Below are 14,769 nucleotides of genomic sequence, written 5' to 3' on the forward strand. Positions count from 1 at the left end.
AGAACATAAATCAAAACTTACAGGGTGAATATGTATACTTACGGAGATAAAGAAATCAACATTAGAAACATTTCCTTCAAATTGAGGAAGAAAACAAAAATGCCCGATATCACCACTTCAACACTATAATGGCCGCCTGCCTTAGCCACTGCAGTTAAGTCAGGTAAAAAGAATAACAAGAATTAGAAAAGAAAGAAACAAAATTGTTATGATTCACACTTAGTCATCTACATAGAATGCCCGCCCAAACCCATAGTTTATTGGGAATGATAAGAGAATTTAGCATGCTGCCTGCATGCACGCTCAGTCACTTCATTTGTGTCTGTGACCTCATGGACTACAGCCTGCCAGGGTCTTCTGTCCATGGGAATCTCAGGCAAGAATACTGAAATGAGTTGCCGTGCCCTTGAGATCTTCCCAACCCAGGGACTGAACCCGTCTATCCTACGTACTCCTGTATCACAGGAGAATTCTTTACCAATTGAGCGACCAGACAAGCCCTTTAGCATGGTTGCTGCTGCTGCTGCTGCTAAGTCACTTCAGTTGTGTCCGACTCTGTGTGACCCCATGGACTGCAGCCCACCAGGCTCCTCCGTCCATGGGATTTTCCAGGCAAGAGTACTGGAGTGGGGTGCCATTGCCTTTAGCATGGTAGCTGGATATAAAATCAACAGATGAAAATCAGTTTTATTTCTATACACTAATCACAAATAGAATACATATCTTTAAAGCTTTATTTCCAATATCGAGATATAGGAATCTAAAAATGGAACAAAAGATATGGAAGGCTTATGTAGAAAAAACTGTAAAACTTCAGTGAAAGACATTAAAGAAGATCTAAATTTGCAGCATATGTGATGTTCATAGATAGGAATGCCAATATCCTAAATATATCATTTCCTTCTAAATTCAGTGAGATTCTAATAAAAATTCCAACAGGCTTTTTTATTTTGTCAGAACTTGAAAAGCTGATTAAAAATGTTATGTGAGCAGTATCTTGGCCACTTTTGAAAAGAAGACAATGGTGAATATTCATAAGGAGAACCATTAAAGAACCAAAGTAGGAAGAAAAAGGTTTAGCCTAACTCATGGCACTAAGGTACGTAAAGAAAAAAAGTTACCTAGAGAAGGAGCTGGGTCCATTCTGGAAACTAGAGGTCCATATGAGAGACCATGTAAGGGTGGGTGCAAAGTGGAAGAAGAATTAGAGAAATATTTGAGGAGGTGAGTTTGCAGGTGTACGTCCTCTGTTAAACATAGATGTGTTTGGGTACTATAGCGTGATGCTATTAGATATCCAAATCAGAATTTTTTAAAACATTTTTGTGTAAAACACCTAAAAAAATTTGATCCCTTACATATATTTTAAGGTGTCATCTGTTATGTTTTAGCAGACATCTAAATAGTTACAAACGATGCAATTGCTGATGTATTGAAAAATTATAATTTAAAATTAAAACATTATATTTACTGTGTCCAATGGAACCCAAAATGCCAAAGACTCAGCCACCATTTAAATACATGAACAACTTCATCTGTAAGTTTTAGTGTTCCTCTTCCTACTTGAACTTGTATTTTTATTCCACTTCCTCCACAAAATTTTGTGCTTGTATAAAATATTTTTATGCTTAAGAGGTCTTTATTGCTCATCCTATCATGTTTCTCTGCCACAAACATACACATGTTAATTGGAATTTTAGATTTCATTGTCAAGAGTTTTCTTTTGGGTTGCATTATTAAAATTATTAGTAGTACCTAGCTGATAAAAACAAAATAAGTTGATTACAGATTATGATGAATCAATATTAAACATCAAAAGTAAAATTTTCCCAGAAATGAATCTCATGATGAGATGGATGAGCCTTTTCTTCCCTCTAGTTAGTTTATGTATCCACGGGTGAATATTAAATAATGCTAGAATGAGACAGCTTTTAATATCATGTCTACATCTGGTTTTCATTTTTATGAATGTAAGCCCTAAGCCTGTGGTTCATTGCTTACAGCAACATCAACACCAATAAATTTAATTGTCCCTTTGGCTCCCAGATGGTTTTTATACCCTGGGGCACACAATAGGAATGGGTGAATGTGATGCCCTTCTTTTGTCAAGTGGGAAAAGGTGGCTGTGAAAACGGGACCTACATGAAGCCTAGAGAGCAGGCAGGTTGTTACGTAGATCAATTTTAGGATGGAGAACATAAGTTGAAGACCATGATGGTGATTCCTTCAAAAGTGCCCATGCCTTTATAAACCTTGAAAAGTCTTTGTGTGCTATAGTTTGAGGATCATTGATTAAAATCTTAAAACTAATTCCTCTGGCTGATTGCTTGCTTGGTATGGAGCCCTCCGATTTTAATGCCATTCGAATATCCTAAGGCCTCTGTGTAATATGCAGGTCCTATTAACAGTAATAACTCAAATTGCACTTAATTTCATCCCCACCTACTGACAAAACCTCTCATCCTTTGCAAATTCCACCCCCTCCTCTCACCCAAGCTTTTAAAGAATGGCTCTTAAGTGTTCACAGATAAATCCACATGGCCAGATGGCCAGATGGCCAGTTCTCGTCTCTCACTGGGCACAGGCACCAATGTATTACAGCTGTACTTGTAACTTTCACATAGTATAATATGTACCGGAAATGAATTAAATGTAAATCTAATTTTGTAAGCCAAAAAAATGCATTATTATTTTGGTAAGTATCTTTTAAAATACCATACATTATCACCATTATTTAACTTATATAAGAATACTGTAAATATTGTAGCAATATTTCTTATTATGAAATGTTTGAGACATATAAAAGAATATTTAGGTAAGTTACCTACCAGGTAAACATTAAAATGTGAACCCATCACCTAACTTAAGAACTAAAGCATTAGCATTACTAAAGTGTGTTCTGATTCCATCCCATTGCCTCTCTCCCAGGGATTGTTACAGTCCTGAGCTTTGCTTCTAGCACTCTCTTATAATATAAACCTCTACCATATGTATGTATTCCTAAACAGTGTACTGTTTAGATTCTCTTAGTCTTACAGAAATTATATATTTTATATACTCCTCTTTAACTTGCTTCATTCAGTATTTCTAAGATTCAACCATGACATTACATGTATCTACGGTTTATACATTTTTATTGATATATAATATTTCATTGGGTAAATCACCACAATTTTTTTTACCCGTTCTCCTGAAATGAACTTTTGGCTTGCCTTAATATTTTTGTGATTGCAAGCAATGTTTCTGGCACACGATTGCAAAAAGTTATCTCAGGATGTACAGGCCTAAGAGTGGAACTGCTGGGCATTTGCATTTTCAACTTTACAAGATAGCTCTGAAGTTTTTTTCCAAAGTAATTTAACAAATTTACATCCCCTCTATCAGTATATAGTATCTTCTTGATTTGTATCTTCACCAATCCTTAGTATTATCAAACTTATTATCTACCAGTCTAGTGACTATAAAATAGTACCTCCATGTACAGATTAAAACTAATGATAAAGTCGAGCAACTTTTTACACATTTTGTCATTTGGATTTACTGTCCTGTGATACGTGCCTACCATAACTTTTGATCATTTTCCAGTTGGACTTTTCTGATCTGCAGGAATTTTGTCTATATAATCTAGGTATTAATTATTTTTCAGTGGTGAATGATATATTTTGACTATATCCAACCCCATTCATATAAGCTTTTCTCATTCAGTTCTCAGTGTTCCTTGGGTCGCTCATAGGCATTGGTGTTTTCTTCCTGCCTAACAATCCCTCATGTTTGTGTTGGATAATCAGTTTACAAAGCACTCTCACAAATCTTACCTCATTTGAGTACCTCAACAACTTTTAAAAGACAAGCTGGGTATTATTATACTTGTTTTATAGATAAGGACACTGAGTAGCTTGCCCAAGGTCATAGGGCTCATAAGTCCTCAGACTCTGTGTATATTCTTCTTATGATTATATGATGCTTCAGCTGTTTGTAGATTATGGCTTATTCATTTCAGAAAATGTTGCACCTCTGCTTAGCATCTTTACTTCAGTTCCTTCTTTTTTATGTATATAATTCAAGATACAGCTCTAGTCTGTGAGGTTCATTCTAAGTTCATTACCTTCAAGGTAACAGATGAGTAAAGGAAGCACCAAGACAATGTTTTTTAATGGGATTAAAAAAAAAAAAGAATGTTCAGGAGGATATTAGAAACCGCAAGTTACCTGTTCTGGGGCAAATCACGTTTTTAAAAAATGGGTCTATTATGTAAGAGTTGAGTTCAAATTTACTATTTTTCTTTCTCTTGGCCTTTTAGAGAGTTAACAAAAGGAGTATGGTTAATAAAGAGAAGAAAAATATACTTTAATATTTATTAGTAGTATCTAAATTGGCTGTCCATTTATGCCAAACTGATTTTCTGTTAATTAATTATTAAGTATTTGTGATATTAGCTATAACTGATACTTATATTAAATGTTGAACTTGCAATGGGAAGTGACATTGATAGGACAGTAATTCCATCACTCAAGCTCCGGCTGAAGCTCCTATGCCTGGGCAGTTCGGGGAGACTCTACCTTCTGTGGGAACCCAAGGAGGGTGGGCTGTTAGCTGTCAAATGAGAGACCCCCCAAGTGTTACCTCGCAAACATCTGAGATGGCGAAAGGTAGCACTTCTTACTTTCTAGGAGTTTTAAAATTCATTCATTCATTCACCCTCAAGCTGACCAAACTACTTCATGTGATATCTTTAATTTTTTGGTTTTCATGGATTATTCAATTTTCATGTACATCGCATACACCAGAGAAAACTATGTTTGAGGAAATTAGCAGCAATACCAAAGGACCTGAGTATAACTAAGGAAATAGCATTCCTACTTTGAGCTATTTTAATCACTGTATAATAGTTGTATCTTAAGCACTTCCTGAGCACATCCCTTGATGAATAATAAAGAGACAGAACCTCATTGTATCTTCTCCAAAAAGAATAGTTTTAATAGCAACTGTCTGTTCTACAGATAATTAATAAATATGACCTTTCCTAGGTCTCTTTTTCCTAGTATATCTCCAATTATATACCTGGTATTTACTCATCAAATATTCCTACCTCAGTGTCCAATTTAAAACTGGTTGGCTTGCTATTTTATTTTTGATCAGTGGCATTTTGCCCACTATAAAAAAGGTACTGAGCATCACTGTTAGTACTAGGGTTTTTATTTTTCTTGGCTTTTTCGTTTTTGGCACATGTGAATTTTGTTTTGTTAGAGACTTTTCTTGGTCTCTGATGATGGATTTAAAATTAATGGAACATCTGGTTTTGGTGTGGGGATTATGTTATGACTGATGTATACTGGTTACTCATATATATATATATATATATATATATATATATATCTTTGATCTTTGCAAGGGGAAAACTACAAGAAATGAGTTTTATGCAATATATTTAAATATGTTCAGGGTAAACAATTTTTCAACTTTGGGTGAAAATACTTGCAACAGTTTAAGGTGACTGTATTTTACCTTAGGACAACTGTTGCATGCTAATTTGTGTGTGTGTGTAAACACTTCAAAACTGAGTTAAAAGATGCAAATTTAAAATTGGTTGCATGTCTAATGTGCTCCAGGTTCAGTAAATAAGCAATTATTTAAAAGACAAACCAAAACAAAAAACAATTGGCTGGCTTGGTCCTGTTTCCATGAAGTGATGGTTTCTCTAAGTATTTTGATCGAGAGCTGTGTGTGATATATGAAAAATAATATATGGCTGATATGAGCATCCAATATTTCTGGGTCAGGTACTATACTAGGCTCATGAGACTCACTTTGAGTAGGGGATAATTATACCACAAAGTGGTAAGTATAAGAGAGAGGTGTGCACTCAGAGAAGGGTACCTAATGACTCTGGAATGCAGATCTGTATTTGGAAAAAATGAGTTGAACTCTGTATCAGTAGCTTTGAGCTCTATGTATTTTATGGTTTTGTGTAAGGATGTAGGTCATCATCCTTAATGACTCATACATTCCTAATGTAAGGAGAGGGCCATTCCTAGATGGGCAGCTTCTAGAATCACTGGTTCGGGGCCTCAAAGAGGCAAATTACCCTTATGAGAGAAAGGGCATCCTTTATATTTTCACAAGATCATCTTCAGACTAACTGGTTTAAAAAAGCCTTGTGGATGTGACCACATAATTTTATATCCACTCTAACTAGGCCAAGCCAAGATCCGTGGAATATTGATTGGGACAACAGACGCAAACAAGGACTGTCTCAGGCAAACAAAAAATGTTGAATGTTTCATTTTACTTATGGAATGAAAAATGCCCTAGGCCTTTAAGAGATGAGGGTGGGAAGGTTGTTTTGATAGATTCTTCCCTTAGGAGAAAAAACATGTTAGAAGCCAAAGAAGCTTCTGTTGCTTTTTCAAGAGGACAGTGGGGTTTTAAAGAACTTACAAAGGCCTGAAATCTTTGGCACTTCAATTTTGACTTTTAAAGATTCCATATTTTGGCATTATAATTAATTCCCAATAATTAATTTCCCAATATAATTAAAAGGGTCTTTATATTGGTCTTTAGGGACAGCAAGAAATCAGAGTCTGGGGAAATAATACCTCATTCTGTTGTCACTTTGGATGTTGGTGGGGAAAGAGTAATGAAAGGGTTTTTTCCAAGAAAGAACAGACTACTTAGCAGCGGGGAGGGGCATCTGGAATTACAAAGAAACATTGGGGACAAAAGAAAAAGGCTTGTGAAATGCCTGTCACGACGTCTCACCAGCCTGATTAATAAGGCCGTGGTTTCTAAGTGACCTCGGGTGACAATCTGCGTTGTTTGAGAGAGTGATCGCTGAGGGCAGTGTCACTTGGTTTTCTGGAATTGAGGTTGTCTGTGGGAGTCCAAGGACTGCAGCGTTGGGTCAGCTGACCCTGAGAGCTCTGGCGGGCCTCGGGTGAGATGCAGGCCGAAGGCTCCGCGCACAAAAGGCTTGCCTCGAAGACCACCAGCCTAAACCAGGCTTCCCGTCAGGTGCGTTCAGTGGGCTTTGCTTTCCCCACGACCCCGCCCACTCCTGTCCCAGGCCCGCCCACACCGCAACCTCTCCCTTAAGTGGGCCAGCTGTTCCCTACTTCCCAGCCGGCGCCGGGAACTCGGGTCTCGGCAAACTTGAGACACGGGCTGCGCGGGGTACCCTCTGCGCGTGCGCGCACGCCGGCTCTTAGCCCCCTCGCCCCCTCCCCTGCGCTGGGACTTGGTACAGCCGTGGCGGCGGTTGGCGTCCTCCGCGGCTCCAGCCAGGGGCGGGCTTTTCAAACCTTAGCTTCGGAGTTGTGCCGGCGGCCCTAGCTGTGACGCTGGAGATGGAGCGGCACCTCCTGAGGGGACACGAACTCCGCGCGGCGGGGCCTGCGGCCCAGCAGGTGAGTGAGGGAGGGGCCGGCTTCAGGTCCTCAAGAGGTAGTTCTGTCTGGACGACGGGAAGAGCCCCAGTCCGCGTCTCTATTCAGCCGAGGTCAGAAACAAAAGGAAAAAGTAGGCGACTGCACTTTGGGGGCCCTAGTGGACCTTGGAGATCTCCCTATTCCCACCTCCCCACCCTCGCCCCCAGTTTCTTAGAAAACTGGCCTGGAAGCGGGAAGCGACTTTTGGACGCACCTGCCCCTCACCCCTCCTCCCAGGATTGGGACCTTGTCTTTTTGCAAGTGTGGCTGACTCGGGGGACTGGGAGCCCCAGGATTTTCCGGAAGCCCACCCGAGGCCAGTGGAGAAGTTTGCTTGTTACTAGATTTGATGTAAAGCATAGTTACTGTAGATGCTGTGGGGCGGGATGGAGAAGCAAACTGGAACATCTGAACTTGAGAAACAGTTGGTCTGCTAGTGGATTCTTTTATTATTTCTTGGCATTTATTGAAAGATTATACTTTCCACTCTCAACCTTTAAAGAATACTTAAAAGATGGGGCTTGAAAGAAAACTCTGCCTTTGAATGGGATATCCACTTCCAATTTAATCTCCAGTTTTACCTATTTCTGAAGTAGGTTAAACCATATGAAATTCCCAGTTTTGTAGATCAGAATTGGTAGAATATTAGCAATTTCGTATGGTCCAACCTATTATCTTTGCTTAGAAACCGATTTTCTTTTCTGGAAATCTTAGAATCCTCAGCAGATACAAAATTATTAGAAAGTGTTCATAATGGTGTGAAAACTAAAGCATGACATTTAGTCTTTCTGCAGAGAGTGCAGTAGCTTTATCGGTAATTTATACTGCTTTATGGCAGCATTTTAAAAGTTTCTAACATTTCGATGCAGTGTTTCTTTTTCTATCTCGTTGTGTACCTTTTTTAAACTGTAAATTTGGTATCCAGCTGGGTCGCTCACTGCTTAAAAGCCAATAAAGAGGCAAGGTTGGTGGAAAGGAAAGTTTACTTCATTTTGGAGGCCAACAAAGAGTTGGGGAGGGCAGTTGTTGTTCTTTAGTCCCTCAGTCCTTCCACTCTTTTGTGACACTATGGGCTGTAGCCCACCAGGCTCCTCCATCCATGGGATTTCTCAGGCAGGAATACTAGAGCGGTATCCACTCTAGTATTTCCTTCTTCAGGGGATCTTCCTGACCCAGGGATCAAACCTGTGTCTCCTGCAATGGAAGGCAGATTCTTTACCTCTGAGCCACCAGAGAAGCCCTGGGGGAGGGCGGACTCGTATCCAAAGGCTGACTTCACCCCAGTGACAAGTGGCCAAAAGCTTTTATAGGCAGAGGGAGGGGGCTGCATGCAGAAATAGCACAGTCAGCTTTGACAGTCATCTTGAAATTGTCATTGGTAGTCTGACCAGTGGCATCTTGATTGTTTTAAATAGTTAAGCTTCACTTCCAGGGTAGGTTTGTTCTCATTTCTTTGAGACCAGTTCTTGGAGTTATGGCGGCTTCTGTAATGGCTACTGTCTGGTCTTGTATTGACAGCTTGTTCTGCCTGGTTGGGGTTTCAGTATCCATAAGACAGCTCATGGGATATGGCTTAGAATATTATCTATAGCCCTTGAGAAGGAATTAAATGGCATTGACTTTCCTTACTAACTAAATTATTGATATTATTGTTTTGTCCCGTTTTCAAGCTTTTCTTTGCTTCTGTATTTTCTTACTTCTCTGATTAAACTTATTGTTAAGCTAAAGATGTTTCACAGGCAAAAAAGGCAAGCTGAGGACGTGGGGGGCAGGGACCTTAAGGGTCCTGCTCTGTTTCACTTCGATCGTACTAATTATTTTTTAAAATTTGATTTCTAGTGAATTGGTGGTATCTTGAGGCTCTTGCATTTATCACATAGGTGTTGGTGGGGCTGATCAGGCGTACTTATTGAGTTGTGTGTAGCAGCAGTATTTTGGAATGGTACAAAAGAGATGAGAATAAGGTCATTAAAGAAGTTTTATGTGGAATGACAAGAAATACTTAAATATACATAAAGGTGAGATTATTTACATGTAGGAAAGTACAATACTTAATGATTTCATAGGTAGCAACAAATTAAGATAATTGAGTTGTGGAATTCCTTCTGTTTGGATCGTGGAGAAAAATTGCAAATAGTAATAGGCTGTAATCTAACAGGAATATTGAGGGTCAGTAAAAAAATTTTATACTTGACTAACACTGAATTTTTGTATTTCCTTTGATATTAATGAACCTGCCATAAGATAGGCCCAAAGATTCTGAGATCATCACTCACTAGTATAACTTCTCTACTTGAACGTTAGAGTTATCTGTCACTACTCACAGCATAGAATATTGTCTTTGAAGTCTGATTAAGGTAAACTCCAATTCTGCTTGTTGTGGAACCTTGCATAAGTTAGCTGTCTTTTCTAAGTTGCAGTTTCTGCAGTTGCAGAATGGGAAAATTGCTTATTCTAGAGAGTTGTTGGAATTTGAGAACCTCTTTAAAGTACTTAATGGACTTCCCTTGTGGCTCAGATGGTAAAAGTGTCTGCCTACAATGCAGGAGACCCCAGTTCGATCCCTGGGTCAGGAATATCCTCCTGGAGAAGGAAATGGCAACCCACTCCAGTACTCTTGCCTGGAAAATTCCATGGACGGATGGAGGAGCCTGGTAGGCTACACTCCATGGGGTCGCAAAGAGTTGGACACGACTGAGCGACTCCACTTAACAGTACCTAGCACTCATACATGCTTGAAAGATGACTAGTTTTGTTACTACCTTTGTCCCATTTATCCGAATACTTGGAACAGCCACCTACCTTTTCTTATAAATGTTTAAGCTTTTGCAGTCTTTATAAAAATTAAAATTCAAGGCATACTTTCTCATTGCAGAAAAGTAATCATAGAAACATGAATTTATGAACTCTTTCTCTAGTTCCATTCCCCAGAATGAGCATTGTTAACAATTTCCAGACTTTTCTCTGTACATAAACAATTCTTAAAATACACACAGTTTCTTTTGGAAAGAATGTATCTGTATATGCCATTTTGGAGTCTTTTTCATTGTAGTCTCTCGGTTAACATGGTTTAACTATATGCATTAGGTGGGTGTAGGTTCTATCTGGATTCATGCAGTTTTGTTTTTTTTTACCAGCTGCCAGCTTCGTTTTTCTTTTTCTTTTTTTTAGTCAGTGCTTGATTCCACCGCTCTGGCATTTTCTTTGTTCTTCCTTTGTGTGCCATTCTAGCTCTTAAAATTTAGTATATTTCTGTTTCCTACATTATCTAAGTTTTCACATTTAAGTCATCAATTTCCTTCTTAGCCTTGCTCTAGCCGGTTAGTCTTATCAACCTAACTTTAAATACCTACGAGATAAGGCTTCTGTTTGACTCGATAGCAAGCCCTTATTTAGAGACATGCTTTTGTCATGTGTCCTAGTCGGTCTTGACTCTGCCAATATGATTTTAGTTGCCTACTCTTCCTCTCTGAGGTCAGTAAGCATCACCATCGAATGCTTATGTCATTACACAATCACTGTTCTCACTGTGGTTGGCACTAGACATCACTCCTAGCCTTGGAGCGCTTTGTACCCCTTCTTAACTAAAACCAAGTCCTTTGACTCCATGAAGCTTTTCTTGGTTAGAGTAGTTTCCTTGACCAGAGATGTTTTCTCTGTATATAAAGCATAGATGTGTACGGTACATTCTAGTCTGGTAGTGGTGGTTTAGTCGCTAAGTCATGTCCGACTCTTGTAATCCCATGGGCTATAGCCCACCAGGCTCCCCTGTCCATGGGATTTCCCAGGCCAGAATACTGGAGTGCATTGACATTTCCTTCTCCAGGGGATCTTCTTGACCCAGAGATCATATAGTATATACTACAGTAAGAGAACTTGCATGAAGAACACAAAACTGGTCCTTTTGTTTCTCCATGAATACATTAAAAACAGAAGCTAACACAACATTTTAAATCAACTATGCTATGCTATGCTAAGTCACTTCAGTCGTGCCCAACTCTGTGTGACCCCATAGACGGCAGCCCACCAGGCTCCCTCGTCCCTGGGATTCTCCAGAAAAAAAAAAAAATACACTTAATTTATCCCACTTGTATTAGCCCTCCAAGATCCACATCCACTCACTGTAGAGTAAGGGAGGTAAGGTCACAGTTCACTATGTATGTTAATTTGGCTGGGTTAGGGATCAGCAAACCACTTCTGTAAAGGAACACATGGTAAATATTTTCAGCTTTGTGGGCCACGTAGTCTCTCTTGAAATTATTCAGTTCTGCCTTTGCAGTTTGAAAGTAGCCATAGACAATAGAAATGGGCGTGACTGTGCGCCAGTACAACTTTATTTACAAAAACAGGCACTAGGTTAACTATAGTTAGCGTCCCCCCCGCCCCCGCTCTAAAGGATGTGTGTGCTCAGTAACTCAGTTGTGACTCTTTGCGACCCCATGGACTGTATGTAGTCCTCCAAGCTCCTCTGTCCATGGGATTTTCCAGGCAAGAATACTGAAATGGTTTGCCATTTCTTTTTCCAGGTGATCTTCCTGACCCGGGGGGTCGAACTTGCGTTTCCTGCATTGGCAGGCAGTTTATCACTGAGCCACTGGGAAGTCTGATCTAAAGGATCAGTTCAGTTCAGTCGCTCAGTCATGTCCGACTCTGAGACCCCATGGACTGCAGCATGCCAGACTTCCCTGTCCATCACCCAACTCCCGAAGCTTGGTCAAACTCGTGTCCATCGAGTCGGTGATGCCATCCACCTGTCTCATCCTCTGTTGTCCCTTTCTCCTCCCTCCTTCAGTCTTTCCCGGCGTTAGGTCTTTTCCAATGAGTCTGTCCTTCACATTAGAATTCTAGTATCTGCCAGCTATATCTCATTTCTTTAATGAACTTTTAATCCTACAAATACTGTAAAATTTTTTTAAGCCCTGACTGTACATTTCCTTTCTCCACTCTATCCCAAGCCTCTCCAGTTTTATGAAGTCTTGATCAATAATTGATGAAGAGAGACAATCTTCATTTACAGGATAGAAACCTTAGAAACCAATTCCTTAGTGTTTTTGTGGCCACCTGCTGGTTCCTTAAGGTTTCTGCAATTTCCCAGATTGCTGGGGGATATCAAGCAGTCCAACGCTGGTTCTCTACCTGAACTGTGCGCTGAATCACCAAAGGAACTTTAAAAAACAAAAAATGTGCAGGTTCCACTTCCAAAAATCCTAATTGTTTGTTTTTCTTTGCCTGAGGTGATTCTAATGTGTAGCCAGCTTTAAGAATGACTGTGCTAGTTCAACTGGCTGCCTCATTCTCCTGTTTAAAAAACAAACTTGAATTTAATGGCACCAGATGGTACTTGTTTATATTTGAGTTGTGGGGTAGTTTTTCATCCCAGTTTCAAGTTGCTCTGTAAGTGCGCTCTCCAATACTAACCTGCCTGCCAGAGTTTATTTCTATAGACATGTGGGTCACACAGATAACTCTTATAATTAATTACTAATTACATTAAAAAGGAATTTACTTTGGGACTGACAAGTCATAAAAAGATGAGATGGAGTTGTTGAAATTCAGTCACGTGTAAAGAAGGAAAAGTAGCAAATGACTACATTTATATAGTACATCAGTTTTGAGTTATGCTACAAAAGAAGGTTTTTATATAGTGATTACATGATGTAATTACAGAACATAATTAAACAAGTCTGTTTCTGCATGTGAATAGTACATTTGCTGGATTTGGATAGTCAAGTTAAATCATCTGCAGTTTTTCTTTTCGAGTAATCTTCATATGCAAAGTACATCATGAGAAATGCTGGGCTGGAAGAAGCACAAGCTGGAATCAAGATTGCCGGGAGAAATATCGATAACCTCAGATATGCAGATGATACCACCCTCATGGCAGAAAGTGAAGAGAAACTAAAAAGCCTCTTGATGAAAGTGAAAGAGGAGAGTGAAAAAGTTGGCTTAAAGCTCAACATTTAGAAAACTAAAATCATGGCATCTGGTCCCATCACTTCATGGCAAATAGATGGGGAAACAGTGGAAACAGTGTCAGACTTTACTTTTTTGGGCTCCAAAATCACTGCAGATGGTGATTGCAGCCATGAAATTAAAAGACGCTTACTCCTTGGAAGGAAACTTATGAGCAACCTAGACAGCATACTCAAAAACAGAGATACTACTTTACCAACAAAGGTCCGTCTAGTCAAGGCTATGGTTTTTCCAGTGGTCATGTATGGATGTGAGAGTTGGACTATAAAGAAAGCTGAGTGCTGAAGAATTGATGGGTTGAACTGTGGTGTTGGAGAAGACTCTTGAGAGTCCCTTGGACTGCAAGGAGATCCAACCAGTCCGTTCTAAAGGAGATCAGTCCTGGGTGTTCATTGGAAGGACTGATGCTAAAGCTGAAACTCCAGTACTTTGGCCACCTCATGTGAAGAGTTGACTCATTGGAAAAGACCTTGATGCTGGGAGGGATTGGGGGCAGAAGGAGAAGGGGGGACCACAGAGGATGAGATGGCTGGACGGCATCACCGACTCTATGGACATGAGTTTGGGTAAACTCCAGGAGTTGGTGTGTGCTGCGATTCATGGGATCGCAAGGAGTCGGACATGACTGAGCGACTGAACTGAACTGAATCTTCATAGACTATTGCTCTAACTTTTCTGCTTTTTAAAAAGATTGTCTTTTCAGTATCTGAAACTTCTGTTATTAGATTCATTCATATTTTTGATACAGATTTTATTTCATTTAAAAGGTAAATTATAGCATTCTTTTTTTTTAACCACAGAAACCAGGGCGATCTGTTTTTAGAAGTAGACATACTGAAGCATTAACACATGTTTGTAGGATAGTAAAAAGTAACAACTTAGCAACTAAACAACAAAATAACAAAGAGTATCTAGCGATTTATAATTTTTTTAAAAGTCACTGAATTAAATCAGAAGAGTACATATCAATTTATAGAATTTTGATGTTATATCTGAAACTTGCTTTTAGAGCCAGGATGTTATAAGATCATTGTACAGAATGAAAGAAAGACTTTCAGAACTAAAATAATTTAGTAGTTTCATGGTGACTCTTAAAACTAAAATAAATGTATACAAAACTATGTTCTAAATCTCTGGTCCAGGAAGCTAAAGCTCCTGACATTTTCTTAGCACGGTGCTTTCACTCTCTTACTTCTGAGATTTTATTTACATTGCTTACTCTAACAAATAGCCTGTTAACCTCTCTGCTGCTAAACCTTAGTTCCTTTATTCAGCATCTGTTCTTTTAGAAAGTTTTTCCTTGGTTAATTCAGTATCATCAGTTAACATCTTGCCATTTCACAGTGCAACTTACATGAAACATATATATGCT

At 39.3% G+C, this 14,769-nt stretch overlaps 1 protein-coding gene across 5 annotated transcripts in view; it reads left to right on the forward strand.

The window, feature by feature from the left end:
* The first annotated feature begins 6,911 nt into the window (after nt 1-6,911).
* RTKN2 (rhotekin 2) overlaps nt 6,912-14,769 on the forward strand; it is a 112,520-nt gene continuing 104,662 nt past the window's right edge. For 2 of the 5 annotated variants that reach the window (XM_086382285.1, XM_086382289.1), the window contains exons 1-2: nt 7,271-7,403; nt 11,951-12,157. In XM_086382285.1, the coding sequence (XP_086238411.1) occupies nt 12,065-12,157 (93 nt within the window). In that variant the 5' untranslated portion in view covers nt 7,271-7,403; nt 11,951-12,064. Of the gene's footprint in view, nt 7,404-11,950; nt 12,158-14,769 lie in introns of all 5 variants that reach the window. The other 3 variants (XM_086382286.1, XM_086382287.1, XM_086382288.1) reach the window with 3 other exon arrangements.

Source organism: Bos grunniens, chromosome 28, assembly GCF_055505025.1.
Source record: "Bos grunniens cultivar Pamir isolate PY7600 chromosome 28, Bosgru_T2T1.0, whole genome shotgun sequence".
In the NCBI taxonomy this organism is placed as follows: Eukaryota; Metazoa; Chordata; class Mammalia; order Artiodactyla; family Bovidae; genus Bos; species Bos grunniens.